General features: G+C 28.5%; 3 protein-coding genes across 3 annotated transcripts; all 3 read right to left on the bottom strand.

The window, feature by feature from the left end:
* Positions 1–305: 305 nt before the first annotated feature.
* On the bottom strand, positions 306–2,357 carry LOC145970001 (trypsin eta). The gene is made up of 6 exons (XM_083096345.1): positions 2,307–2,357; positions 2,140–2,222; positions 1,459–1,559; positions 1,092–1,344; positions 806–979; positions 306–731 (listed from the first exon to the last, which is right to left on the bottom strand). Exons 1-6 carry the CDS (start codon positions 2,347–2,349, stop codon positions 471–473), a joined length of 915 nt encoding a protein of 304 aa, XP_082952471.1. The 5' UTR covers positions 2,350–2,357; the 3' UTR covers positions 306–470.
* Positions 2,358–3,803: 1,446 nt separating this feature from the next.
* Positions 3,804–11,281, bottom strand: LOC145970606 (uncharacterized). The gene is made up of 4 exons (XM_083097484.1): positions 11,274–11,281; positions 11,157–11,230; positions 8,476–8,565; positions 3,804–6,807 (listed from the first exon to the last, which is right to left on the bottom strand). Exons 1-4 carry the CDS (start codon positions 11,279–11,281, stop codon positions 5,924–5,926), a joined length of 1,056 nt encoding a protein of 351 aa, XP_082953610.1. The 3' UTR covers positions 3,804–5,923.
* A 5,797-nt stretch (positions 11,282–17,078) lies between these two features.
* Stma (Protein EFR3 homolog stmA) lies at positions 17,079–24,276 on the bottom strand. Its single transcript, XM_083097260.1, has 16 exons — positions 24,047–24,276; positions 23,854–23,930; positions 22,430–22,545; positions 21,741–21,903; positions 21,507–21,659; positions 21,294–21,400; positions 21,047–21,190; positions 20,634–20,712; positions 20,399–20,534; positions 19,823–20,094; positions 19,118–19,290; positions 18,640–19,000; positions 18,329–18,528; positions 18,112–18,211; positions 17,803–17,958; positions 17,079–17,693 (listed from the first exon to the last, which is right to left on the bottom strand). The coding sequence occupies exons 1-16, from the start codon at positions 24,141–24,143 to the stop codon at positions 17,541–17,543; spliced, it is 2,487 nt and encodes an 828-aa protein (XP_082953386.1). The 5' UTR covers positions 24,144–24,276; the 3' UTR covers positions 17,079–17,540.
* Between the last annotated feature and the right edge of the window lie 1,380 nt (positions 24,277–25,656).

Below are 25,656 nucleotides of genomic sequence, written 5' to 3'. Positions count from 1 at the left end.
TATGTAAGATTATGTAAGAAATATACAATAATACACAATAAAATATAATTACGTAGTTTCTTAGAAGAAAACCTCACTAGCCCGAAAAATTTAATTTTAATGGAACTTTATGTATAACAGGGCGAGTCAAAAGTATGTTTTAAAAATTTGTGAGTGTGTTCCTGGATAAAAAAGAAAAACAAATGTTCATACGAACATATAATCATAAATACTTTGTTATCGAAATAATGGACATAAATCAGCAGTATCAATTTAGTTGAACTTTATTTTTTATTGTTGTTCTTTAAAAGAGATGCTTTTCTAGTATTACTATTTGAGAAGGTAATAAAAATCTTTAATTAGAAAATATACATTAAAATAATAAAATATACATTGAAGTAATAAAATGTACATATTATAGTGTTTTTAAAAAATTAATAAAATTTCGTATTTGAATGTCTTCCAATGAAACAATGATAAAACAACTTTTTTTAATTGTATGACATAAATGTTAAACATATATTTGATACAACTTTTAATATTTGTTTTATTATTTCACAAAGCACGCATCCATATTTATAATCATAAGTATGTCTTTCTTTAGTTATTTTAATTATACTATTAATCCAAGGTGCAAGAAATGTAGCATCAGTGTATACACCAGGAGAATTGATTTCACCACAACCATCTCCCCATGAAGTTATACCAAGTAGCACATTATCCTTATTAACTAATCCTGCTCCGGAATCACCCTATTTCGGTAAATAATAACAATTAAAAGAAAGAGAGAGAGATAGTGACAATTATGGCTTAATTTAAGACTTACTTTACAAGCATCTTTTTTTCCATTCTGAAATCCATAACATAACATTTGACGTGTTATTATATATCTATATTTATAATATTCAGAGCATTGTCTTTTTGATATTTGTGGTATTTGGATACACTGCAAAGTGTTGGCCAGAATTGGATTGATATCATCGTCATAATCATTGTTTTTCTATATTTCATAAAATATTACTTTTTTTTATATGCAAGCAAAAAGTGGAAATATAATACCATTATATTATTATATATGGATATATTATATTGTTAAAATAATTTCTATTTACCGAATGGTATCCCCAACCGCAAACTTTTCCCCATTCTGTATAGACATTTTTATTTAATGCCAAATCAACTGCTTTCGTAAAATGATTATATGTGAAAATGGGTGATACTTCGATAACAGCAATATCATAGTCATTGATAATACTATTGTAATTTTCGTGTATAACAAAATTGATAATATTATGAACATTACATTTCTCATAAAGAAAAGAGCATCCACTTTTTATGATGATTTCTTTAAGAGGATCTTTGGCTCTGTGTGATATATTGTATATTTATTATAAAATAAAAAAAATCTTATATGTAACCATATATAATGAGGAAAAATTAAAAATTATTTCTAAACCTCATTTTAATTATTTTACTTACGCCATTATACAATGAGCCGCTGTCACAGCCAAATGAATGTTTATTATAGAAGCACTGCATATATATTGATCATCATTATTATTTATTATTCTCATTTGTAGCTATAAAAATAAGAGAATTTTGTTATGATATAATCTTGATTAAAGTTCAGAAAAAGTTAGAATCTCGTAGTTTTGATGAAAAAATTTTAGAATTTATATATATATATTTCAATTTATTCTTTAATTTATATTTTCTAGAAAACAAAGTTATATATTTTTTATTTATTTTATTTATTTTAGTTATTTATTTTTATTTATTTTATTTATACAAAATTTTAGAATTTATGTATGTGTGTGTGTGTGTGTGTGTGTGTGTGTGTGTGTGTGTGTGTGTGTGTGTGTGTGTGTGTGTGTGTGTGTGCGTATTTCAATTTATTCTTTAATTTATATTTTCTAGAAAACAAAGTTATATATTTTTTATTTTATTACAATAAGCAGCGAATAAAAATTGTTATTTTATATTCAATATTTAGTATTGTATATATATTCTGTATATGTACAATTAAAATACTATTATTATAATATAATACTTATATTATTATATAATATATAGTATATCATTATTATAATAATGTAATAATGATATTAATATTTTTATATAATATTAAATAAAAAAAAACAAGTATAAAAGTTTACTTACTTGATAAGGAGCTGATTGGATATTGGCGTCAATGCCACCGATAATTCTTTCTATTGAATTGCTCGAAATTTTATGCGAATGCACTAGATTTAAACGTATTAGATTTAATAAATTAAAAAAACTTTTTTTTTAAATAATGTAAAATTTATAACGATATAAATACTCACTTATGAAACAAAAGAAACTAAGCATTAGAAAACAAGTGTTCATCTTGATGATATAAAAGACACTACTAAATTTAACCAGCATATAATTATAGTTATTAGTAGAAATTATCAAAGGACAAAGCACTTATAGTCATTTGCAAAAAAATGGTTCGGCTATCGCTATTCTAGTTATCAAAATTTTTTCAATGGAGACATAATATAAACATTTATTTTTGGTCATATATTTCTTTATTTTGATCGAATAGAAATGTATTTATTATTTAAAATTAATTGTTCAAAAAAATATATAGAAATAAAGAAATTTATATGTATATAAAGAAAATATAAAATATGAAAATAAAATGATAATAACAATATCTAGCAATAATAAGATTTTTTAAATGCTACATTAATTAATAATGTTGCACACAAACAAACAAAGAGAAAGAGTGACAGACAGAGAGAGAGAGAGAGAGAGAGAGGAAGAGAGAGAGAGAGAGAGAGAGGAAGAGAGAGAGAGAGGTTTGGTAAGCTAAAAAAATGCTTTGATACTACGTAAAATACACATTTTGTTAATATTACTAGAAAATTAATAACACACACAAAATAGATGCACATGTATACGTGTATGTACATACCCGAACATTGCCGATATTGTGAAAAATATGGATGAAAATAAGAGAAAAAGTTCATATAAACATATATACAAAACATCTATGCATATATACAAACTATCTATTATATACTAAACACTATTTTATTATTACTTGCAAATATTTACTTCCGCACAAATTAAGACATAAAATTACACGATAAATAGCGATTAGAAGTCCCTATTTCTCTCTTTCTCTCTCTCTCTCTCTCTCTCTCAATTATTTTATTCTTTATTTATTATTTTGCGTTTAAGAATGTTATGTTATGTTATGTTATATTATGTTATGTTTATGTTATGTTATGTTTGTTATTATTATTAGCATTTGTCTCGTGACGCGTTGCGCCGTCCCTTTCTGCCCGTTGTATCGGACTCGTGAGTAGCCAACTATTTTCTATTATAACTCAAAAATTAAGCTTTGAACAAAATTTTTGAAGAGGAAAAATAGTCTTAGAATTCGTTCAAGAATATCATATTTCAAAGACAATCAGGTTGTTTTGAATCACCCTGTATATGAGGTTTGAAATCTCATCAAATCGAAAATTTTGAATTTACAACGGAATTGACCAAAGCCATAATTTATATCAAACGTACAAAGTTTATGACGCCGACGAGTCATGTAATTATGAAGCATAGATTGTTAATTAGTAAATATTATATTTCTAATAAATAAATAAATAAAATATATATATATATATATATATATATATATATATATTTCTAATAATGTATTGATTTTATGTACTAGAAAAAAATGATAATCCCTTAAATGTTACCTTATAATGGATCGCTTTTCCCGATAACAGATCGGCTTGTCAATATCAGGATTTGGAAGAAAGGGAAATTCAAATTTACAGAACCGTATCTTAGTGCAACAAATGATTTATTGTGAAGAACATCATGTATGTACACAGGCGGATGAAAATGACGAATAGCGTACAACTTAAAGCTAGACGCGGCTTATAGCTAAAGACGCTACACAATTTATTACTAGACAGACGAGGCATAACTTACTGCTAGACGGACGAGATATGACTTACTGCTAAGCGAATTGAATGCGATTTAGTATTAGACGCAACTTATTTGCTAAACGGATGAGGCACGACTTACTGCTAAGCAGAAGGGATTGTAACTTATGTATACGGCGCTTAGACCGCACACATATTATCTATCGACGAGAAAACTCCATTTCCATATGGAGGAAAAACATATTGCGCTAAAGGAGAGCATTCTTCGAGGATGGAATAGGCTTCAAATATTCAAAGAGGAAGAATATTCTTCCTCAAGATCGAGAGTAAATGGTGGAAGAGAAAGAGTTCTTTTATGTCTAGATGATCGACCGAAAATGTTTGGTAAAGAATATGAGAACATGATTTCCAAGATCGGAATACAGGATTAGAAACAGGATGCGGGATTATTCGAAATTCTCAGGAAAAACTCTAAACGTTATTAGTGCTACTCTTTGAGTGATGCGGAAAGTCATCATTTATTATTTTAATAAAAAGATAATTAAGATGAATAGCATAAAATATATCTAATAAATATTAAAAACTAAAAATGAATTAAAACCAAAAAGTTTTTTAAATTTTATGAAATTAATAATTTTTATTTTTATGAAATTAATATTTATTTATATTATTCATATTTATTTATATTTATTTTTGTACATTTCAACACTACAATAAATATTATAATTATAATATCATGAAAACTATGAAATATGGAGGAAAGTTAGTTATTAGTAGTCAGAGGGAAAGAAAATGAGTGATAAACGAGAAAAAAGAAGAGAAGAATAGAGGTAAGAAAAAAGAAAATGAAGAGGAGATAAAAGGAAAATCGAGAAGTGGAATGAAAGATAAGGAAGCAAGAAAAAAGAAGAAATCAGAAGATAGTTTTGGAGATTAGGAGGATAGCTATTGAAGTAAAATGTAAAAGAGAAGAATAAGGATAGATAGTGGATTGGTAAAGACATTTTAAAGGAAAGCTATAAATGTCAACAAAGATAGAAAGAAGGGGGGAAGTAAAAATAAGCAGAAAAAAAATCCTAGAGAGTTTTGATATGAGGAGGGATTTGAAGATAGAGATGGGAAGGAGAATCGAAGGAATGATAAGAATTTTTAAAGAAGAATGATAGAAATGAGAAAAGATTGCAGGAAACTCATGGAAAATATGAAAAGAGAGAAAGAAGAAAAAGAAGAGAAAAAAGGAGACAAATGGAAGGGAAAAATAGGGGATGCTAGAGAGAATAAAAAGATTAGAAATAAAGATCAAGAACAAAAGGAAAGAGAGAAAAGAAAGAAGAATTTATTAATAGAAGGATAAATTTAAAAAAAACAAACATTAAGAAAAGAAGAGTTCATAGAGGAGAGATTAGGAATAGAAATAAAACTTGAGAAAGTGTATATGATAAAGGAGGGAGAAAGAAAGAAAGGGATAGTGGTAATAGTAGAAAGGTGAGAAATTAAGAAGCAGGTAATAAAGAAGAAAGAATTGGAAAAGAAATATACATACGATTTAACAAAGAAAGAAAGAGAGATGCAAAGAATAATAAGAAAAATAACAAAAGAAGAAAAAAAAAGAAAGGAAAAGAAGTGAAAGTAGGATATAAAATGAGACTGGTCCGAAGATGGTTCAAATGAAATAAAAAGGATGAATGTCTAAGTGAAGAAAAGGAAAGAAGAGGCAAGTAATAGGGGACAAAGAGGAACATAGAGAGGAAAGGGAGAGAGAGCAAGAATGTGTTTATAGATCATACTGTTACCACAAATAAAGATAAAGCGGCTTGGAAATATTTAAGTGGATTTGAAGTGATAGGACTGATAGGAAACGTAGATGGAACAGAGAATGGATAGAATAAAATAAAGGACAAATTACCAAAGAATTACAAGAGTATGATATATTTACAAAGATAGAGACAAAATATTTTTTACATGCTTTTTACAATTGTCATTTCTTTTACAAATATCTTTTTAACAAACAGAATTTATTATTTATTAGATGAAGAACCAGCTATGTCAGTATTATCCGCAGTATGTAGTAAAATATTTTTATTTTGTTTAGTAGCGGTAGCATATAATTTGTCTGACGACATAAGAGACAAATGATTTTCATCAATTGTCATGTTTATAGCTGTTTCTCCCCTTGTCTTTAATGCTGACTTAAAAACACAAATAGCATTAACAGAAGCCGATGAAAATTTATTACGTTTTTTCATTTTTATATTACTTAAAAGAGAAAACATTCTCTCCGAATCGGCATTAGAATTTGGAAGTGATCTAATAATATTTAGAACATTTGTTAAATTTGGATATTTAATGATATTATTGGTGTGTCGCCGTTGTAAAACTTCTTTCCACATATTATCGAAATTTAGTTTAGAAAGCCTTTGTTTTTCTGCTATTGTAAATTCTGATGGTAACGTCATCCATTCTTGCTTTAAAGCATTTTCATCAAAATCATCATTTTCACCTATAGTTTTAATTACGAAAGAAATATCATTGAATAATGTTTCTCTATTATTATTATTATATAAACTTTCATATTGTCCAAAAACTTGTAACTTTGATAAAAATGTGTCATTTATAGGTAATCTTTTACAAATTTCTTCTGCGGCAGTTATATAAAATGTTAAACAATTTTCTCGAACAGTTGAAACTATGTTTACGTGACCTTTTATCGTTAATTCGTTAAGGTATTCCTCACATTCTGAGCCTAAAATAATCTTATTAATAGCTTTTTGATTTTCTTTTAGAGAGAATATAATATTTGTGGATAATGGTTTTAAGTGTTCTTTTTTTAAAAAATTTCGACAGACTTGGAAAAGCAAATTCACAGATTTTGGCTGCAACAAATGAATCCTTGTTTCTAAAGCTTGAAAAAAAACATTAAATGTGTTAAAGAAATTTAAAATGTATTTTAAAAAAAGAAAGTAAGCTTTCATTTCTACATTGTCCATCATAAACAATAGATATTCTCCAGTCTTTGTTTTCTCATTCACAATTATTTCAGTAAGGCGATATTTAATTGTATCCCAAGATTCAAGAAGTTTTTTAATACATAAATAGTGAGAAATCCAATGTGTATCACATAATTTTAATATTTTGCGATTTTTTTCTTGAAAACATTCACAGAATTCATGAAAAATAGCCGAATGTTTTGGGCTGCTATTAAGGTAATTAGCAATCTTTTTTATAAATTCCTCGCAAAATTCGGGTATTTTAGTAGAAGCCTCATGCGCTGCTAATGTGGCGGAATAACAAGGGCAAGAAAAGGTTAATATATGTGGACATATTTCTTCGAATTTATTTTTAAATGATAAATGTTTTTCTGTCATAATAGATGCATTGTCATATGATAGGGCAACAATATTTGAAAACGGTATCTGTAATTTCCACATTTCACATTTAAATGCATAAAACAATTTCTCTGCGCTTGAATCTTTGGCATCAATATTAACTAATTTTAATAATTGTGAATGAATATCTAATGTTTCCGGATCAACATATCGAACAAGAAAAGTTATCCATTTATTATTAGTAGTATCAGACGTTTCGTGAATAAAAATTGAAAATTTTATGTTCTGAATTTTATTAACAATACGATCCGTCTCAACAGGACATAAAACATTTGTAATAATATTTGTACATTTCGTTCGACCCATGCTCATATTTTTCAACACATTAGGCTCTTTTCCTATATGTTGAAAGAAGTTAAGAATCTCTTTTGCAGTTTGATGTGGGATATTTTTATCGGCAATTAATGCAGCATATCTGATTTCCGCTGATTTTCTACGCTTATCAAACGTTAACGATAAGAGTGTTTCATTAGTTTGCATATTAGAATCTTCATTCGACGTGCTTACTTCAATATAATTTTTTTCGCATTTATCTACATGCGCTTTGGATTTTGCGTGACGATAGATTTGTGATAAACCACCAACGATAGATTTATCGCAAATTGAACAAAAAAATAAACTTGCATCATGTGGTACTTCACGTAACCAAACTTTAAATTGCTCAATATCTAACCATTCTTGTCGAAACACTGCTTTACGTGATTTTTTTGTTGGTAAATCATTATTACAATTAATCTCAGATAATGTCTTTACTTTAATATTATTTTTATGATATGCAGAATCCGCATGTCTGGATACATGTGTTGAATTACACGAAAAATTTTTATTGCATATGGTGCAATAATAAAGACTATCATCAGATGATACTTTGCGTATCCAAGATTTGTATCGATCATCACTAAGCCAAGCGTCTGCAAAACTTCGTTTACGTTTTTTGGTCAATTCATCACACATTTCCATAGCGATTATAAAAATAAAAAGAAAAGAGATAGAGAGTAAAAAAGCTATTAAATTATACACAGCAAAATATGTAAGCGTATGTGTACAGATCACGAATATAAATCAGGATTCCGTAGATTTGTTCCCACTATTCTGTTATTTCCAGTGTTTAGCGACTCCAAATCTTGTTTAACATATGTATACATTCGTACATATGTGTACGTATATGTGAAAATGCAACTTACTTGCATAAACGTCGTGAATTTTATTCTGCAAGAGCTCAATGACAAGGTGGCGACAATCACGAGATACATCAACAAGACCACAAGATGTTTCTGCGAGAAATACGTATCATGAAATAATATGATGACAAGTGCCTTAAGACAAAAGTAATACTAATATATCTCAAAACTTATTTTTTAAAAATAAGGTAAAAAAAGCACCATATTCCGCAATTGTAAACAATTATTGTATATATTATTGTAAAAAACTGTTTTATAAAATAGTGTTATTTTAAAGTGTACAAATTAATGTTATTTTAATTTAAAAAAACTGTTACATTAAAGTCGTCCAAAATAGTTGTCTTAATTGCTTGTAAAAATAATGATATAAAAAATTGCACCGTTATACTAAAAGTTTATGACATTTTAAATAAAAACATTTCAATTGAAAAGATTATTGTATGATATAATTGTTTTAGTTTGCTACAAAAATTATAATATTAAAAATTACTTATTCAAAAATTAAAAACTAAAAATTAATAAAAAATAAGAATATAAAAAAAATTTGAATTTAAAAACTTGGCATTGCTAAATTTCAAAATATATATTAAATCAGCAGATAATAAATTTAATTTAAAACTATATTTTTATATGAAAATAAATTTAATTTACTTACATCAATAAAATATAATAAAATGTAAAAATTATTATATTTGTAGAAAATTAAGGCACTTATTTTGTCAACTTTTTTTAATAGAAGTTTTTGTTAACTAAGATATTGATTTGTACAAATTAAAATAACACTGTTGTAAAACAGTTTTTTACAATAATATATACAATTTTTTTTTTACAATTGGTGCATATACATTGTGCATTTTTTTATCTTTTTTTTAAATAAATTTTTATATCACTCTTTTTTTTAATATATCTACACAAATTATTTTAAATATTTTAAATATACAATTTATAAACTATAAACGTTTAAAATATCAAATAAATAAAGAAATATTTAATATTTAAATATATTTCGCAATAAGCAAATGTACAGTTTAAAATTATTTTAATAAATGTATGTAGAGTTTAAAATTATTAAGTTAATATAAATAATGCAGTTTATTTTTAAAGAAATGAAGCCATATACTTCCCAGTAAGCAAAATGTCAGCAGAATGGTAGCAGATTGGCAGCAGATTCGATCAGAATCCCACACCATAGCCATTTGTGTCCGCATTAAGCTTGTGTTTTGGCGACAGAGTCTGTAAAACATAATCTGACAACAGATTGTCGACAGAAACCGAGCAGGATCTGCACAATGCAATTTGATGTCAGATTGTCGACAGAAACCAAGCAGAATTTGTATATGCAATCTGATGGCAAATTGACAGCAGAAACTGAACAAGATTTACGCTTACTTATATTAATGTTATATAAATGCAATAAAATTGATGCTAAATAAAAGCATTATTAGCGAGTTATCATGTTAAATTACAATTTTCTTCTAATATGATACATAATGTAATATATGTTATATCGTAGTTATATCTCAGTAGCAAAGGACTAGTTCAATTTAATTAAATTAATAATAAAATAAATGATTAAAGTAAATTTAACTTATAAAACTTGAGATATAATTTATTTAGAATTAAATTCTTGCTTCATGCTTCAAATAGATAGTAAATAATTTCCCACTTATCATATTGATTCCAATCAGTTTAATATTATTAATCTCATCTGCTTGTATCAGATATCAGAAATTAAAGTGATAGAAATTAAAATGATAATTACTATACTTTTTGAACTTTTATTAATAATCGCGACTTTATATATATTTCTGACAGAAATTAGATTGCGAGAAAGTATAGCTTACAGCAGTAAGCAAAGGATCGAATCATGCAAACCCTGTTCCGTTTCTGCCGTCAATCTGCTATCAGAGATTGTGTGTGCAAATCCTGCTCAGTTTCTATAGGCAATCTGACATCAAATTGCATTGCACAGATCTTGCTCTGTTTCTGCTGCCAATTTGCTACAATAATTCTGTACCAATCCTGCTCGGTTTCTGCTAGTGTCCTGCTATCAAATATGTCAGCAGATTTTATAGCAGATTTTATTTCTGCTAACATTCTATTATCATTATCTAACAAGTTTTGCACACAATCAGCAGTCTTTCTACTGACAATAATTTGTAGCAGGCACTTGGCAAAATCTGTTAGAACAGATTTGGCTGACTGGGTATAGTTACATTTCTTTATGTAAATAAATTTCCTGCAATATTTAAATTAAGTTAACAATTTTGAACCTTATCTTATGTATAATAATGTATATTAAAATTAAACAAATAATATGTTCCATAAATATATCATATATATATTCTTATTATATATTGGATGTTTTTCAGCAAGTAAGACAAAGGACATAGTATATCACTTCAACCTTGTTTACATTCGGCAATCAACAAGGATGAAGTGATACACTGTGTCCTCTGTGTCACTTGCTGAAAAACGTCAATTTCTTTTAATAGATTTTATATAGTTCTTATTAGTTTTTAGAATCAAGTCACAAAACTACATGTATTACATGAATTATATATATATATATATATATATATATATATATATATATATATAAACATATGCACTTGATGATTTATTAATAAATAAATATTATTTGGATGATGTCTATATAAAAAATAATATAAAATAATAATTACCTGTGATTGAACAATCTAGAAGTGCTGTCCAGAAGAAAAGTGCACAGCCACACTTCTTTTCAAGCACAATTTTCCTGCAATATTTACATTAGATTAATAATTTTAAACTCTATTTACATAGTCATGTGAATTAAAATAAAAAACTGTACATACGTGCTTATTGTAAAATATATATTTATATTAAATATTACTTTATACTTTTAATGTAAACAACTTTCTATAGCAAAGTTAACCTTTACTTGTTCAAAGATACTAATAAATGTGATTATTCCACCGAACCCATGGAGCGGAACGGCGTACGCAGGAAATCGCGGAACGGGAGCCTCGACCAATCACAGGCATTCCGTGATTTTCAGTGACATTCCGCGGTTTTCAGCGGATAGCTTTTGTCCGCAAAACGGCAGAACTGCGCAATACGCAATTTCATGTACATGTGCTCAATATCACGAGGTTAAGGCCCATATTCTGAATCCTCTTTTATCGATAAAAGTGCTTCTAAAAGTGGCCTGTAGCCAATCAGGCTTATATGCCACTTTTAGAGGCACTTTTATCGATAAAAGAGGATTCAGAATATGGGCCTAAGTATCTCGAAGTATCAATATACACAACACAACGGATAAAACGAATATGAATAAGAATATGAACAAGAAAATATCACAAATGGTAAGAAATATTTTTATTATAAATTCTAGTTATAATCAATTAAGATAATTAATTCTAATTTTTTTAATTTTAATGCTTCTTAGAATTAAAATTACTTGTTATTTTTTACATTATGTTATTATTTACTCTTTTTTTTTATAAGAGAGAATTTTAATAAGGTTATGTTACTTTTTTTATATTTATTATTATATATAAAGTCTATCCTTTTTCTTCATAAGAGATTAATTTCAGAACAAAAAATGCGGGTATTATGGCTGGATCCTATCGAGCAAAGTGGACCCATTGCAGCATTCCTGTTTCTCCGATTATGATACAAATGTAAACGTACTGCTCATGGATGAAAATAATGTTATAACAATAAACTGAAATATAGAATATAAACACTATAATAAATAAACACTATTTTTAATATTTTGACAGCACACGTTCAAAGGGCATTTAAGGATATTTAACATCTTTCGCCTTTTGAACATGTATATGCTTCAGGGATGTTATAATTAAATTAACACCTATTATTTAATATCATTATCTATATTACCTGGCAGTTATTATTATTTTATAATTTGCTGAAGACTTTTGTGGATTAATGCCCGATTTCACCAACCGCGTTTAACTTTAATCTTAGTTTAACTCACTCTTTATCTCCTTTTAATTCTTCCTTTAGAAAGAGACAAAGAGTAAGTTGAACTAAGATTAAAGTTAAACGCGGTTGATGAAATCGGGCATAACAGTTCGCTAACACTATGGCCCATATTCTGAATCCTCTTTTATCGATAAAAGTGCTCCTAAAAGCGGCCTGTAGCCAATCAGAAGGCTTATATGCCACTTTTAGAGGCACTTTTATCGATAAAAGAGGATTCAGAATATGGGCCTATGTAAATCGGTGATATTTTTAGGAGCAGTGTGCGTGCCACATTCGCAACATACGTTACGCGAAATCACATCCCGAGGTACCCATGGAGCGGAATAAGCAAAGCGTAACGATTAGTATATTCCAATAATTACTTTTAAATCATTCTATTTAAAAGTAATTATTATAATCACGTTTATAAATATAATATTTAATGGATTTCCTGTTAGAAATATTTAATTTAATGCATAAAACATTGAAATAAAATTTAACAAATTTTAAATGGAGACTCGTGATTGGTCACATGCAATCCGCGCTGCTCTCGTTACGCTCCATGGGTACATAGAGATCGTGAATCCGCGCAACGAAAATAGCGGAATGCCTGTGATTGGTCGAGACTCCCGTTCCGCGATTTTCTGCGTACGCCGTTCCGCTCTATGGGTTTGCACCCTAAGTGTATATAGGTTACGCTCCGATATTGGCTGCGTTCAGCAGGAAAAGCTGCTTTGCAACTGTTGTAAAATTCGTGAATCTGATTGGAGTATGCTCTTAGATTCAGTCAAAATTAAGAGCATACACCAATCAGGCTGAAGTCCCATGGAGCGGAAATATTCAGCGGAACGGAATGCGCGGAGCCAACGCGGCCAATCACAGCCATAGAAAAAGCACCGCAAAAAAAACGGAATGGCTGTGATTGGTCGCCCTGGCTCCGCACTTTCCGTTTCGCTGAATATTTCCGCTCCATGGGACGCCGGCCCAGGCTCACGAATTTTACAATAGTTGCAAAGCAGCTTCTTTTGCTGAACGCAGCCAATCACTGCCTGAAAATTTATAGTGACAAATTTATAGTGATTTATAGTAACCTATAGATTTTCAGTACTGCTGGCAGTGAATATCACAACTTGGTGAAAATTACAAAAGTGAGCAAATGTACTAGAATATTTATAATTTCATTAGTCAATATCTAGTAAATTTGCTCACTTTTGTAATTTTCACTAAGTTGTGATACACAATCGACCCTCAAATTTGCAGATGCAAGCAGCATCGACTGCTATTGGCCATCACACATAAAATTCCATAAGCACGTTACGTTAGACGTAAGCGTAAGAAAATCGACCATGATTGATCGATTTTCTTACGCTTAGGCTGGATCCTCATACAGACACCGGCGCTTTGACACCGAACGCTTATTGGTGAAAAACGGGTGGTGAGAATAAATAACAAGAGAATGGCGTTAAAGCAACAGCGCTATCATGAGGATTGAGTTTTTCATGATTATTTGGCGCTTAAACGCCAAAGTGCCTATGTGCCATCACAAATATATTCGGATTTCTATCTGAATTGTTGGATTTTGTAGACTTGTAATAAAATTATATACAGGGTGGACCATTTTAACCTTTAATGGAGAATAACTCGAAAACAAAGCCCGGGAGAGAAAAATGTTTCAGACAAAAGTTGTTTGGTTTTAAGGGGGCCATAAGATGGTATTATTAGTTTGACCTTGAAGAGTTATTTGAAGGTCACATGAAGGTCACCTTCAATTTCTTAAATGGAACCTACTATTTGTCATTGCATATTCTTGTAGCTTATCTCGAGAGCTTTCCAAAACACTATAATTAAGTACCTTTTCGTTAAGCACTTTTTGAGTTATGAGGCTTGAAATAATTTCTTAATTTTACATAAACCGTAAAATATCTTGTAAAATATTCATTTTTCGATTATTTTACCTTAATACTTTTATGTACAAAATAATGAGAGGAATCAATTGGTGTAAAGAAAACACATAGTTGTTTTTAAGAAAAAATATGGAATTGTTAATTGCAAATTACATAATTTTTTCTTCAAAACAACTATGTGTTTTCTTTACACCAGTTGATTCCTCTCATTATTTTGTACGTAAAAGTATTAAGGTAAGATAATCGAAAAATGAATATTTTACAAGATATTTTACGGTTTATGTAAAATTAAGAAATTATTTCAAGCCTCATAACTCAAAAAGTACTTAACGAAAAGATACTTAATTATAGTGTTTTGGAAAGCTCTCGAGAGAAGCTACAAGAATATGCAATGACAAATAGTAGGTTCCATTTAAGAAATTGAAGGTGACCTTCATGTGACCTTCAAATAACTCTTCAAGGTCAAACCAATGATACCATCTTATGGCCCCCTCGAAACCAAACAACTTTTGTCTGAAACATTTTTCTCTCCCGGGCTTGGTTTTCGAGTTATTCTCCATTAAAGGTTAAAATGGTCCACCCTGTATATAGAAAATGTATGTATAGAAAAGATCGTGTATAAATATAAATAAGTTAATTGGTTAATTAATTCAAAAAATTATGGAAGTGAATTTATATATAATTAAAAGCTTTGTTAAGAGTTTAACAATGATATAACCTAAAATGCTCAACTTATTTTTTAGGCATCAGACAGTGTTTTAGTGTAAAAACGTACACGTGAATATATAGCGTACATATATACGCATATAAATAAATACACGTAAGTAACAAAACAAAATACTGAATCATATCGTATCAGAGATGAGTAGCCCTGGCGAAAATAAGAAACTTTATAAAGCGTTAACAACCGTTGAGTGAGGGTTTTCTGAGAGTTTATATGCTTTTCAAACTTTGTAAGAGCACTTACATAACGCTGTTGGGTTTTGAATGCTTATCAAACGCTGCAGTGTTGCAATTTTTGTTCTACAAACTCTTTATATAATGTTACATGAAAGTTTTGCAATGCTGAGGTAACATTTTTCAGAGTACGTTCAGTAAACGTTGATACATCTTCGTGTACAGAGTTTACTCAGACTTTTCAAACGTTTACGTTTACGCTATAACATACAAACGTCTTTTAAACGCTGCAGTGTTGCAATTTTTGTTCTACAAACTCTTTACTAATCGTTTTTAAACTCTCGACGAACTTCCACAAACGTTCATGTAAACGCCAAACAAACGTCTCATTTTTGCCAGGGAAACATCGAATTAATAAATTTTGTCTTTCAACATATATAGTACGTACTCTACGTATTCTACATCATACAATTTATATAGTCAAAAATTTCGTGTGTACATATGCTGTTTGAAAAAGTTGAACTTGGTCGAACTTTGGACGCGCTATTGTCATAAAAAAATCACTAGACCAGTTTTGTGGCTGCTGAAGATCGAATTTTTTAATTTTGTGAAAAACATGTAAAATCAAATAGATTTACATATCATTTAATACAAAGAAACATAATAAAAATAGTTTACCATTTATTTAGTTTATTTATAAAATTGAACAAAAAATATCACTTCGATTGTACTCTCTGGATTGTACTCAATTGGACAGCTCTCATTGGCTGTTGCTCAACATTTCAAACAGCGCTTGAGCGCTGGTGTTAAAGCGCCGGTGTCTGTATGAGCTGGTATGAGGATCCAGCCTAATGGACATCCATGATGAATTTACAAACGACATCTACCGTGGAGATAATATGGATTTCTATTAGAGATCCATTGAACATCCACCGTGCAGATAGAGGTCATATGGAGATATGGAGGTTATATGGACCTCCGATGTCATGTTCCGTGTGGGTAATATAATATTAATATGATAAATATTATATTAATTATATATTAATGTAACAGGTCTTTATAGACGATAAAGTATAATAAAAAATAGTTTTTTGCTGTATGTTAAGTATACGTATTTTTCTTAATATATATTGTGTGACTAGATAAATGTGAAGCAAATATAAAAAAAAAGATACAAAATAAAACTTTTTCAATATAGTAATCATAACATGTTTTAATATATACATATTTATAGAATATATATTATAGAATATATATTTATAGAATATATATTGAATATATATAGAATATATATTATAGAATATATATTGAAATAAAATTTCCTCTGTATATGCTACATGATATAAATATATATACAAGCTTTTGACATTGCTTAATCATTTTTAATTTAGAGAATATATATAAAATATTAGTAATTTTATTAATTTTTCTAAAAAAAATATTTTTAATTAAATAATTATTAGTGTTAGTAATATTGTTTTATATTTACTTATTGACTGCATTAAATTGATATGTGGGAATATAATTTAAAAAAAGGACACGAAACTGTAAACTTTATTTGTTGTAATTGCACTGTAGGAAAATAAATGATATTACAATTTTTAGCTTGTAATTCGTATAAATGAGTTATTAAAATTATCTTTAAACTTTAATTAAATGAGTGCTTAGAAATCAAAAGAAGAAATGATTAAAAATGACATTTAAAATGCAAGCGTGTAAGTATTCAAAACGAATATATTTAAAAATCTCTGGCAATTTTTTATTTTTTTAAACAGCTATATTAATAAGATATAAAAATAATTATAGTTTAATGTACTGCGTGATATATACATATGTAAAAAATGATTTATTAACACTATGTAGGCCGGGTAATTATACAAATAAATTTCATCAGTAGCTATGCTCGGTTCTTTTTACCTGCATAATATCAATCTGAATAGCGGACAGCGACAAACAAATAACATCAATGTGGCGACAGCAGAATTAATGTTTGATGAACAATGATGTCAATGTAGTATCAGCGTCCATCAGTGTTAAGAACAAATACAAGTGTAGAGAAAAAGGATTTGTTACGTGCAAATACAACTTATTAATATCAATAAATTAATATGTATTTAATTATACATAAAACAAATTTATTAGTTTATTTTAATTTTTGCTATATACACGAGTCATTCTTTAAAGATTATGAGCAATTGCTCTTATTGTAACATGTGCAAGCTCCAATACAATACTAACATTTAGCTAATGCTCTAACAAACTTCCAACAAAAATAGTAGCTTAATATACAATAATGGTTTAATATACAAACAACTCAGGAAAGTGAATTTCATAAGATGGGGTTTGACTTGGTTTAGCATCCGTTTGTTGTCCAGTTGTAGAAACTGTGTTGCGTGGTTCAACAGATAAATTATTAAATATTTCTGATAATTTACTCTGTAAAACATCGTGCTGCAAATAGAAAAAGAGATTAAAATAAATATCCTTGATTTTTAGAATTTTATAAATAATACAGATATTATAGCATATTTTTAAGATTTTTAATTAATACATTTTATACCTTAGGTTGTGTTTTTGACACTAAATCTTGGAATGGTGCATTTCTGAAAAACTGAGAAAGTTGCATTCGTTTTTCTTCTTCTACTATATAATTATTATTATTTTCTGTCAAGATTCTTTTCATGCTTTCAAATGTTAGTTCTTCTCCAGGTAGTTTCTGTGAAAAATTAATTGAAAATAAAAAATAGTATAAATCGAAATAATTCAGAAGATCAAAGAAAACATAAGCAAATGTAAATGATATTAATTGTTAGATACATTAGCTAATTTAATGAAAATTGTAAATATTAATATTTTTCAATTTTGAAACCTTTTGCACACTAGGTGATGAACCTCCACTATCCAATTCTGGACCTCCAGAATTAATATCAGCTAATGAATTCCGTCCAGCACTGTCAACCCAAGAATGCCTAATAGAAAATATTTATTATATCATTTTTACATAAAACAATATACTGCTTTTCTAATTTCATTTAATATTCATAATTAATTATTGAGCACTACATTACTACTAATAGTTTTATCACCTGTGTTGTAAAGAATTACTACTATAACCCGATCCTTGCTGGAGTTTTCCACTATCAAGTCCAACTCCTTTTAAGCATTCACTAACAACTGTTTGATCAACTAATACAGCTGGTGTTAATCTGGATGTCAGAGCAGCATCATATTGTAATTGTAAGTCTGGTAACAAATGTGGGCTATCTTTTCGACGTGCGTCCACTACCTTAAAACAAATTTAAATATATTTAATTGGGCAATTTACTTTAGCAAATCTATTATAACTTAAATAAAAATATGCATAAATGAATGTATGATTAGAAAAAAAATTACCCACCTTTTTTGCATAATCCATAAGTACGGTAATATTACAGACGTACGATATTAAAACTAATAAACTAATAACTGTTGCATGTAAGTTAAATTTTAATGAAAGACTAATTTGACCACTTGTTAATGCTAAATCTTGAAGGCTCAACACCAATCTCAATAATTCTAATACAGTTTCCTCAGAAGCTAATTCAATGGCAAGTAACGCCAATGTAGTATAAATAGATTCCACATTTTCTACAGTATTACTAGACAGCTCTAATGATTCATATAATGCTAAATAGATCTCAGGACCATGTTTTCGAATAAAAATTACATCTGGTCTAGATGCTTTCTCAATAACAAGACCAAGTTCCACCACATTCACACTAAAAAAGAGAAAAGTTGATGTATTATCATAAATGATACAAGCCATAAAAAATAAAAGATATTAATAAATGTTAACATTTATTTATAAAAATTTAATGAAAGATATATAAACTTACGTTGGTTTAGCAAGTTTCATAATATTACGATGTCTATCAATTAAAGTATGGAATATTTTTTGTACTAAAAGTCTCATTTCAGCATCTGCTGCTAATGACATTCTTAGTAATGGGTCCAAAAAACTGGGTGGAAATGTCGTATTTAAATGAATAGTTTGGTATTTGGTACCAACCTATATATAAACAAAATAAACAAAATACCTGTTTTATTATCTTACTTAAAAGACTAAAAAAACTATAGAAACAGATTCAAATTCGATTGTAACTTTATAATTCTATTGTAAACAAATTATTTATTTTATATAAACAATTTTTTAATATAAATGAATTTATTTCAATCAAATCAATAATATGCATAATCTCTGTTGATAGAAATTGTTTACTTTTTTATTTTTATTAATTTTTATTTTTTTATTATTTTTATTTTATTACTATTTTATTTAAAACGTTTAAATATTTATTTGAACATATTTGTTCTTCTATGATCTATTAATTTAATAAATTAATAAATTGCAATTTGATTTGATTCTATACAAATAAATACATATACATATAGTGTTCCACCATTAATGGCCACTGATGTAATCTGACAACAGATTCTGAATGGTTTTTACCATTAATCTAATGTGAAATAATTGTAAACAGATTCTGCTGGCAGATTACAAATCTAATTGGTTATAATTTTTTGTAATAAACGATTTTTACCTTCAACAACGATTTTAAGAGTATACTTTGGAGTAATACGTCTCCTTTGCCAACTGACACAATACGATCTGGTTGACTATATGGAACTTTGCTCATAATAAACATCATAATTTCAATTTTCTGGTAATCTGGAAGATGATTTGCAAACTCTCCAAGAGCATTAATAAGGGCTTCTTGGTATAATTGCTCATCATTGCTTGATGATTGATTTCTTGTTACACTTACCCGGAGATGAGATAATAAAGAATTTATAATTTCTAATACAGATGGTCCTAAAAAAATATGTATTGTTAAAAAAAATTAAGAATATTGAGATAAACTCTAGTTTATTTCTAGTTCGATAATTATCACTTATATTTGTACATATATACTAATGATATATACTAATGATAAAATATATACTACTGTGTAATTAAAGGGAAAGGAAGCCAAAGTAAAGATCAATTACAGAAAACTACAATGGGAAAAATTTCATCTGGAAAGAAGATTTGAAGGAATAAAATTTTTGGAATAGGCAGAATTAAAAAATTTATGCTGACAATGAATATATTTAATTTCATCATCTTATATTCTTACCAACACTTTCACCTGCAGCAATCGATATAATTTTAGACAAGGTATCTGCTATGCTGGTGCGAATTTTTGGGGATGACTTTGAATGATCGTCGAGATGTGTCATTAAAGCTTCTACTACAGTGTAAGAATATTGTGACTGAAAAGTAAATGAAATATAATATTTATTAATGTTAATATTTAATTATATATTACAATTAAATTAATAATTCATTAAATAAGTCATTCTTGCATATACCTGAATAGAAAACATAATTATTCTAAAAGTATGAATTGCAAAATAATTGGGCACCCATAATTGGTGATTATCCAAGTGTCTGTAAATAATTGGCTTTTATTAATATCTTATAAATAGAAATATTGTACGAATTAAAAGTATTGCATCACTTATAAAAACAAGGAAGTTACTTTAATAATGTGAAACAAAAACATACATTTTGTAATATTAAATTATATTGTAATATTAAATTATTATTGTTACTTTATGCTTCAATAATTTTATGAACATAAGTAAAACAGCTAGAAGAAAAAATAAAAATTTAATCATTTACTTTCAGTATTTTTTGGGAATAATTTGCAACTCTTTTGACCAATACTGTATATTCATATACACATTAATCCTTTAAAAATAAAATTATTTTTTTTCTGTACCTTAATACAGGTCTTATAACACATCTAATATGACCAAACGATGCACGTCCGATCAATTCTCGCATACAAGTTTCTGCAAATTGTGGCGGATCTGATCGTTCTTCAGTCGGGCTATCTGGCATTGCATGTTCTTTATCAACATATCTACAAATACAAATTCATTGTCAACATATTAGTGTGTATATTTCATAATATTAAGTCAGTATATTAGTGTATATTTTATAATATTAAGTTTTTTTTAAATTGCCTTGAATTTTGCATATTATACAGCAATGATGGTACAATTTTGTCCATATGTACAGGTTCCCAAATATTCTCAACCAAATCATCAGATAGAGTTTTTCTCACAACCCCCTATGTAACAACATATATAGATAAATAACATAGATATATACCTTTTAATATGTAAGTCACTGTGATACAAATAAACTGACATTTCATATGTTTAGTGGCACCATACCTGTAGTCCTTGAATACCAGCAAGTCTTATTTGTTTGCGTATAATAGAATCATCGTTATTAGAATGACACATTGCAGAATATTTTGATACAAAGAAATCATAACGTGTATGATACGAAGGTGTATCTTCTTCAATGTTGGCAAATCTAACAAACTGTGGAGCAGGATCGATATATTAATTAAATAAGCAGAATAACTAATAACAGAAATTTTTGAATTTACTAGTATTACTTACAGATTGTGTTGCGAGAATTTGTAATTGTGGATCTGTGGATTCTAATAATTTCTGTACCATCTTTAAGAAACTTTCAACAAATAGATTCAAAGTTTGTGCATGACAAGCCACTAGAAGCTGATCCATTGCTTCCATAGCAATTACAACAAAACCATTTCTTCTCCTAATACGTAAATAATACTTAAATCAAACTTGATCAACTGGTTTCTCACATATGCATATATATACATATACAGGATTCCATTTTAATTGCCCACCTCGAATATCTCTTAAATAAGGTATTTTTGTGAAAAATGTTTTAAACAAAAATTGTAGAACTTGAAGTGAGAAAAAGATAGAAATATTAGAGTTTCACCTTAGATATTGATGCTGAGGCTATGTATGGGTCAATCTAGGTTTTTTAAATGGGACTTATATATATACATATGTATATGTGTGTGTGTGTGTGTGTAATGCTTTTCAATTATAAATACGTCGCAAGTTAGTATAATTACATTGAGTTTCTGCCAGTCATATTTGTAAGAGTCATTAGAATTTTTGTATTTCTTACATAAAGTGATTATATAATATAGATGCTTAGACATTACAATTCTAGACTATTATATATATATATATATATATATATATATATATATATATATATATCAAATTAAGTACATGTAATAAAATTATATATTTTGCAAATGTACCTGTAAATATCTCTAGAAGCTCGTTGGAATAAGTATTCCCCAATCCTATCCAACTTTTCAGGGCTACTTAATGAATAAAATGTTAGTTTTTCCATATTATTTTTAATTAAACCATCCTGAAAATTAGAGATATCCATTAATATAGTTAAGTGCCATATATATGTATATATATAAATGTATAATATATATAAAAATGTAATTTATATATATATATATTACATTTATATTATATATAAAATGTTATATTTATATTACATATATATATATATATATATATATATATATATATACATATATATATATATACATATATAAATGTATAATATACAGGGTGTATCAGATCACCCGTGCCAGCCAAATATCTCGAAAACCAAGAACGACAGACAAAAATATTTCAGACAAAAGTTGTAGGGTTTCAAGTAACGTATTATATAGTAATATTGGTACGACCTTGAATAGTGTTGTCAAGGTCACGTAAAGGTCATCTTAAATTTCTTAAATGGAACCCCCTATTTTTCATTACATATTCTTGTAGCTTATCTCGAGGGCTTTCCAAAACACTATAATTAAGTATCTTTTCGTTAAGTACTTTTTGAGTTATGAGGCTTGAAATTATTTCTTAATTTTACATAAACCGTAAAATATCTTGTAAAATATTCATTTTTCGATTATCTTACCTTAATACTTTTATGTACAAAATAATGAGAGGAATCAATTGGTGTAAAGAAAACACAAAATTGTTTCGAAAAAAAAAAATGTAATTTGCAATTAACATTACATTTTTTTTTTTCGAAACAATTTTGTGTTTTCTTTACATCAATTGATTCCTCTCATTATTTTGTACATAAAAGTATTAAGGTAAGATAATCGAAAAATGAATATTTTACAAGATATTTTACGGTTTATGTAAAATTAAGAAATTATTTCAAGCCTCATAACTCGAAAAGTACTCAATGAAAAAATACTTTAATATAGTGTTTTGAAAAGCCCTCGAGATAAGCTACAAGAATATGTAATGAAAAATAGGGGGTTCCATTTAAGAAATTTAAGATGACCTTCACGTGACCTTGACAACACTATTCAAGGTCGTACCAATATTACTATATAATACGTTACTTGAAACCCTACAACTTTTGTCTGAAATATTTTTGTTTGTCGTTCTTGGTTTTCGAGATATTTGGCTGGCACGGGTGGTCTGATACACCCTGTATATAAAAATGTAATTTTTTATTTATACTTCAAATATCTCAGATCTAAATATAAATAGAATTATCAAATATTAATAGAATTAATCATTTTAAATAGAGAATAATCTCTCTATTGTTGAGGGCAGTAGTTCAATATTATTTTATACTTATTCATAAGTAAAGTTAAAAAAAATATATAAGACAAATTAAGGAAAATAAAAATATGAAAATCTTGACCTGAGGATTAACTGGAAAGATATTGTCAACAAGCCTCTTATATCTTGGACGTAATGCGGAGCAACACCAACAACAACCTAACGAAAAAAAAATAAAAGGATAGATTATATCTCATGTATCGTTTGACTATAATGCAAGCGATAAACATTTTCGAGTTACGATAATAAATTTTGATAATGTAAATTATATTTACCGAACATTTTTTGGTCATAAATTCTTCCTACAAAATGACAGCAACCACAATGACAGTTGTGACCAGTGTTGTCAGGCGGGTCAGGTTTTTCGCGCATGCGCAGCGAACGCGGCCTCAATAAAGTATCTAATACAGACAAAAAGGTGTGCCGCTGGTCGCCCGAAAAAATGTTCTCTTAGAAAATTATTCCGAGCAATCAACGGCACACATTTTTATCTGCGTATATATGCATATGTGTTTACACACACGCATAATATAAAATACAGTAATACAGTAACTTTCCTTCAGCCCGCCAAATCTTCCATGTGATACCTGATACCAGGTACCTTTGATACAGCGCTGGTTAACCACCATTACTGTCGCGCATGCGCGAAAAACCTGACCCACCTGACAACACTGGTTGTGACCACGGTCTTAAGCCCCTTGCACAATGCTAGGCAACAGGCAATAGAAATAAGGAATAGAAACTATTCACCAATAAATACGCGGAACAGAAAATATTCGCCAATAGGAGCAGAGAATAGATACTATTACTGTTCTTATTGCCTGTTGCCTAGCATTGTGCAAGGGGCTTTACATACAGGTCTGGAAACTCAGGCCTTTTTTAGTGGTGGGGGAGGTCTCACTTAAGTGTGTCCGTTTTTCGACTAGAAGTCGCAATACGAGCGAGAGAGACAGAGATAGACGGCAGTAGTCGTTCTCTCTCTACATACGTCTAAATGCGACTTCTAGATCGCAGCGAACCTAGCAGGCAAGCTGTGAACTCCCAAAGAGGAAAGTACAGATGGCAGTACTAGTATACTCGCTGACTTCGCGCATGCGCATTTCATTTTATGCTACACAAACTTCAAAGGTGCCGACAGGGAGTTGCGCTACTGTATATACTGTGATTCGTATTAAGTTAGCCGGAAATTTTTCAGCCAAAAATCTCCTTATGAATCGTTTGTATTTCGTATGAAGAGTTTTGAAGTATAATTAAAAAGGTTTGTGAGTCATTCGTTTAATTTTAATTAAATTTTTTTATATTGTGAAGTTAGCCGGAAGCTATATAAAATGGACGCCGTCCTGTGATTGGTCGATTTGCTTATGGTAAATACTAAAATTTTCTCATGTGTACTGACTTTAAGTGTAAGCAAAACGAGCAAATTTATCTCTTTTGTAACTTTTAATCCATGACTAATTTATTATTAATTAATAATTGCTTACACTTAAAGTCAGTACACATGAGAAAATTTTAGTATTTACCATAAGCAAATCGACCAATCACAGGACGGCGTCCATTTTATATAGCTTCCGGCTAACTTCACAATATAAAAAAATTTAATTAAAATTAAATGAATGACTTACAAACCTTTTTAATTATACTTCAAAACTCTTCATACGAAATACAAACGATTCATAAGGAGAATTTTTAATATTTAGTTATGTTGGCTAACTACATACTGTAAAAATGATTAATTTTTTATAATTATTCTAATTACTCACAAACGTTTTTAATCACACTTTAAACATCTTCATACGAAATACAAACGATTCCATAAGGAGATTTTTAGTTGGCTGAAAAATTTCCGGCTAACTTAATACGAATCAATACGCCCGATACGCGCGTA

Source organism: Camponotus vicinus, unplaced genomic scaffold (assembly GCF_025532165.1).
Source record: "Camponotus vicinus isolate PSW18456_S1 unplaced genomic scaffold, iyCamVici1.0 SCAF_4, whole genome shotgun sequence".
Taxonomy (NCBI): domain Eukaryota; kingdom Metazoa; phylum Arthropoda; class Insecta; order Hymenoptera; family Formicidae; genus Camponotus; species Camponotus vicinus.
Note: the sequence above shows the minus strand (reverse complement) of the source record. Positions and strands in the feature narration are given on the sequence as shown.

Bases quoted from the DNA above. Each gene is read 5' to 3' on its own strand.
- LOC145970001 (XM_083096345.1), bottom strand. From the start codon at position 2,349: ATGAACACTTGTTTTCTAATGCTTAGTTTCTTTTGTTTCATAA. The intron at 980-1,091 runs GTAAATAGAAAT...TATGAAATATAG, and splicing joins GCGGTTGGGGATACCATTCG to AAAAACAATGATTATGACGA. The intron at 732-805 runs GTAAGTCTTAAA...TTACCGAAATAG, and splicing joins GAAAAAAAGATGCTTGTAAA to GGTGATTCCGGAGCAGGATT.
- LOC145970606 (XM_083097484.1), bottom strand. The intron at 8,566-11,156 runs GTAATTATTATT...TATTTCTCGCAG, and splicing joins TCTAGATTGTTCAATCACAG to AAACATCTTGTGGTCTTGTT. The intron at 6,808-8,475 runs GTAAGTTGCATT...TTTTTTTTCAAG, and splicing joins AATTCACGACGTTTATGCAA to CTTTAGAAACAAGGATTCAT.
- Stma (XM_083097260.1), bottom strand. From the start codon at position 24,143: ATGCGCGAAAAACCTGACCCGCCTGACAACACTGGTCACAACTGTCAT. The intron at 21,660-21,740 runs GTAAGTAATACT...CCTGCTCCACAG, and splicing joins AAATTCTCGCAACACAATCT to TTTGTTAGATTTGCCAACAT. The intron at 17,959-18,111 runs GTTTCAAAATTG...AATTTTTCACAG, and splicing joins CATCACCTAGTGTGCAAAAG to AAACTACCTGGAGAAGAACT.